Source organism: Wasmannia auropunctata, unplaced genomic scaffold, assembly GCF_000956235.1.
Source record: "Wasmannia auropunctata unplaced genomic scaffold, wasmannia.A_1.0 LD336097.1, whole genome shotgun sequence".
NCBI classification, from domain to species: domain Eukaryota; kingdom Metazoa; phylum Arthropoda; class Insecta; order Hymenoptera; family Formicidae; genus Wasmannia; species Wasmannia auropunctata.
The window spans coordinates 598,175-603,450 of NW_012026793.1; the positions used below are offsets into that span (position 1 = coordinate 598,175).

The following is a 5,276-nucleotide window of genomic DNA, read 5'->3' on the forward strand; positions in this document are numbered from 1 at the left end:
GTTCAGACGTGTGCTCTTCCGATCTGGGTACTTAATATTTAAACTAATAAAACAAGATAAAATGAAGGACACAAATAATGTTTTTTTATAAACTTTTACCTAATCAGCAGAAATATTTTTCAAATGTTTTTAATATTTTTTTCCATTTATTATACATTGTACAATTTATTGTAAAAATAATCTACAGAGACTGCCAAAAGTTCGGAGCCACTTAAATAATTACTGGACGGTTCGAAATATTAGATTGAAATTGATAGAGTTACGATGTATTATATCATTTAACCTTGAAAATACCCACTTCAACTCTCTGGGAGGGGGGAGGGTGGGGGTTGAAAATCTTAAATAACTTGTGGGATTAAATGAAGGCTTGCTTGAAAGAGCTTTTCGAGACAAGAAGAACGCGAGGTCGTTTTTAGAGACCTCAATGATCTCTACAATTTTTTTTAGCAGAGTGATGCTCATTTGATTTTGGTGTTACTTAGCGCTAGCGAGAACCCACGGCGAAGATGCGAGGAAGATAAAACTTCGCGCATGTTCCTGAGTGGATGGAAAAACGTATATGTGTGTAAGGAACGTGCGCGAACCTTCCTTACCTTCTTCATGTTATCGCCCTGATCGCTAGCGCTAAATAATACCAAAATCAAATGAGCATTACAGCATTTTACCATTGTAACCCTATAAATTTCAATCCAATATCTCGAAGTGTTCAGAAATTATTTAGGTGGCCCCGAACTTTTGGTAGTTTCTGTATATTTATTATTTTATATTGATTATTTATTTAAAATAAATTTTAAATAAATGATATACTATTTTTTTACATGTCACATTTTATTGAATCAAAATAGAAGTAGAAGATAGTATCACTTGAATTTTATTTTTTAATTTGATACACTAGTTTCTTCTCAGGAATGTGTACTCTTAGCATTATTATCTTTTTGAAAAAGATAGTATTGTACTGATTGTACTGATACCATGCATTTTATAGTGTTAATTAGATATTACTATACCGCAATACTCGCTAAATAAATGTGTGTAGGCAATAATAAATTCCTTATTATTTCTATAAATTTTCTTGGCAATTAAACATTGCAACACTGCAATAAAACTAGTATGCAAGTTCCATAGCAATGACCGTCATGCGCCGCTGCGGTGGCGCGCCGAATACGGCATGGTTATTTTTAACCACTCTGAACGATTTCAATAAAATGTAATGTTAAAGTAGAGAATCTAAAGATGTTTTCGTGAAAATGTAGAAGTGGTCATTCAAAATTATCATTAAAAATATTCATAAAGGATTTAAAAATCTTTTTTGTTGGTTTTTTTATCATAAAAATTAAAAAAAAATTTTTTAAACTTAGGATCCTCCTAAAGAAACCTCCTAAAGGATGTTTGCAACATATATTTTTTTCATTAAAATTGGTCCAGCCGTTTTCGAGAAAAACCCCTTTTTTATTTTACTTTCTCTCTTTATAACTCCCCAAAAAATACAATTTCAAGGCTAATCTTTGGGGAAGATTTATATCTCAGGAGTGTCATCTATAAATGACACTAATTTGAGCTCGATTGATGCGGAGAACAGATTTTACCTGCTTATTCCGCTCTACTTTTTCACGTAAAAAAATAAAGACATATCAACTTTATGCAAATATATCTATTCACATAAAAATATTAAATGTCTTGCTCATCTTTCATTAGACTATCCGAAAATTCCAAGTAGCATGGAAATAATTATCAATGTGAAAAAATTTGATGCGGAAATACGAAATCTTTCTTTCGCGAAACTCATGAAAATGTCTGATGAAACGTTAGTGACAATAATACGCATAACAGAAAGTCGCCTCAGAGGAGCCAGATGTTTTAAGATATTTATTTGGTGCAGAAAATGATGAAGATTTTATTTCACAAATCTGGTTTGATCTCTCGCAAACATATGCAATGGCATTAGTAATTCCATATATTAAGTTGACAAATAATTGTTTATATATTTTTATTTTTAATGGTCATAAAGTTTACCGTAGTACCGTAGTAAAAATATTAAATACTTTTAATATTTTTTAGTAAAAATATTAAATACTTTTAATATTTTTACAATATATATTATCAAAATTCAAAGATGAAAAAGATTCTGTTATGGTCAGATACTCCTTAGGATCTATTATCGTAGTTGAATTAACAAGAATGTTAAAAGCTATGAATTTTAGAAGCCGACTAGTTCTCATCGACGGCGCTTTTGAACAAATTTGAATGATTTATAAACATTTTATATTAGGTTCTGTTGATGCAAATCTTCAAATTGATGTTTTTACTATTATGGATATTTGTTTGACCAGAAGTAGTGAAGAGGTATATTTTTTTTAAATTTATCAGAATTATTTTGAGATACATTTATGGTATGTTTGTTAATATTTTCAAATTGATCAATAATTTTTGTTCTACACAGGATGTTTAAGCGTATGTGGCCATTTCTTTTTATCCCACAATCTTGATAAATTTAAGAACATGATGTGAAATTATATGGCTTAAAATGAAATGTCGATAATTATTTGCATTATTAACGGACATTTCCACATCAAGTAATATTCCAATCTAAACCTATTTGTTCATTTTTTCGGTGGTGCAGCCTTTCATAAGGGGAGGGCGATGGAACTGCGTTCAAGCATACAATTTATAATGCTTTATAACATTTATAAAGTATTAAACCTATATGGAATTTTGCTTCACGTGAAGTCCCGTCGTTTTATCCCGTAAGTAGAGGTGGGTGTGAGGTGAATTTTGCTTTGCATGAAAAGTCGTATAATTATATACTGTTTCACATGAGTTTTTGATTTAATACACGAAGTAAGATTCATCCTGCATCCACGCCTACTTACGAGATAAAATAAGTTATATAATTGTACTCTGCCACATGAGTTTCCGATTTTCCAAACGAAACGAGAGTTACCTCACACCCACCCCTAGCTACTAATTACGGGAAAAAACGAGATCTATGATTATACGGTTCCATTGTATTGGAACATTTTTTAAAATAATGAGAGAAATATATCATGTTAATATTAAATAAAATATGTGCAACTTTTTGATTAATAACATTTTAACAAACCATGAGCAACAGCTAAAACCTTCTAAAGATCACTCAGGATTATGACATTGCAGACGATATGTATATATCAAGATCAAGGTTATCGAAATCACCTATAATATTTGCCATAAAAAGAAGTGGTCATTTATATCGGGACATCATTTTTATATGAAGTTATTAATAAAATATCAACTTCTTGTTTTGTTTTTATAATCTTGTATTTTAAACGTTTCTTATTGTGAAGTAAAACTTATCCATATAAATAGAAAATAATTTGGTATAGATTCTAATGAACCTGAAGGAATGCAATACCTGGGAAGAGAGATCTAATACTTTTGCCAATCAGTTTTTGACCGTAAACACGTTACTTTAACCCGCAAATTTAATGCAATAATTAAAGACGCTGTGTACAACACTATTTATAAACACTTATCCGTTGTTCATCAATATAATCCTTTTACGCTGCCTATTAAATTTCCTATAATATTGCTTAAATCTACAAACTTACGCTTTATATATATAGCGATCCATGATTAAGAAGGATTATGGTTTGCAGAAGGTATTTCAACGAAATTGCGCTAATCTATTTACATATTTGATAAATAAAATTTACAATACATTTTAACAGTTTGTTAATAAAATATGTAATTATTTAAGATAACTGAAAATGTGGTGAAAGTACATATTTTACATCGAGAGTACTCATACGATCTTGAAGAACGAGAAAGTGACAGATGCAATTATAAATGGACAGGCACCATTTATGATCATTTAGCGTTTTTGTATAATTTAAAAAACCACAAATACAAATTTAAATTCAAATTATACTTATAATTTATAATGTAATTTAATTCTAAATTTGCAATATAATGATTCTTTCATTAATAGATTATGTTCTATATATATTCAGACTGTGTGATATACTTATACTGAAAATCTGTAATGTGCGTAAACGTAAACTGTAGGTTTAAATTGACAGTGAATATCGGAACGCCTAAAAATTTATAATATAATGTATGGGCGTTGTACAGAATCTATGTAAAGTTACAAGCTGATAACTCTAAGAATATTTATTGTATCAAAAAGTTTTTCATATGAAAGTTTTAAATATTAGATAGGCCTTTCTAACCACGTAAAGAAAAATCCTCCACCGCCCCCTTTGAAGACGGCAAGGGGCGGGAGAAATTTCAAAATTTCAAATTCTTTGTTTTAAGTCATGTTTCAAACACCTACGACAAAAGAATACTTAAAACAAAAAATATGTAAAGTTTGCGCGAGTGTAACCCCAGAAATGTTGTTAACAGTTAGGATAAAATTTGTAGACAGAATTAGTAAATGTAAACTGACAACAGTTTGTACATTTAATAAAATAAAAAAGAATAAAAAGAGCTTAAAATTATTTATGTAATTCCAGCTTATGCTGAGAACAAAAAAAAATTTTTAAATTTAGATCTCCGTTACCTTTTCTTAATTTAATTTGGCGTCTAGAGCTGTTAACATGTGCCAATATATTTGCTTTGTACAAAAATTTAGCAATTTCTTGGTACAAAATGATACCAGCCGGAATTACGAATTACATGTGCAAACAATGTTGAGTTCATAAAATTAGGCTTGGATGTCTAATAAAAAAGATATATTATTCTTGAAAATTTGTTACGATGTGTGCGTACGATATCGATAGTAAACATGAACACATCACTACACACTATTACATCAATATCGCACGCATACATATACTCATAAATCATCGATAAAATAACGACATTTTTAAGGTGCCATTTCATGCGCGGTGTGTAGTCGCAGCAATTGATCATTACTATTGTTAAAAATGTTACTTATAGGTGACGCACTTCCGACGCAAAATACATTTTGTCGCATCTTATTGAAGTTCAACCAAACAAAAGCGAACGAGCAGCAAAGTCGAAAAAGCCGTGTTAGCCGTGTGCAAGCCGTGACGTGTTATAAACTTGTGATATATACAGGGTGTCCCAAAATTGGCGCATTCGGAGTACAGGACGTGATACTTTGTGCTAAAAGGAACAACTTTTTCCTTTAGCAAATTTTGATCTGACAAGTAATTTTGGCAGGACAGCTGGTTAAAGTTAACGAATAATTGCTCTTGTCCATGCGGCGTTCAGGGCCGGCGCGCACTCCTCCATTCACTTGTTCCTAATCCTTGGCTAATATTTACAAGTAA

The 5,276-nt window shown here is 30.7% G+C and overlaps 1 protein-coding gene across 1 annotated transcript in view; it reads left to right on the top strand.

The window, feature by feature from the left end:
• LOC105462587 (fatty acid synthase-like) overlaps positions 1-2,449 on the top strand; it is an 18,808-nt gene extending 16,359 nt beyond the window's left edge. Inside the window, exons 9-10 of the mRNA XM_011709291.1 lie at positions 2,270-2,343; positions 2,441-2,449. Of these exons, the coding sequence (XP_011707593.1) occupies positions 2,270-2,343; positions 2,441-2,449 (83 nt within the window). The remainder of the gene's footprint in view (positions 1-2,269; positions 2,344-2,440) is intronic.
• The last annotated feature ends 2,827 nt before the right edge of the window (positions 2,450-5,276 follow it).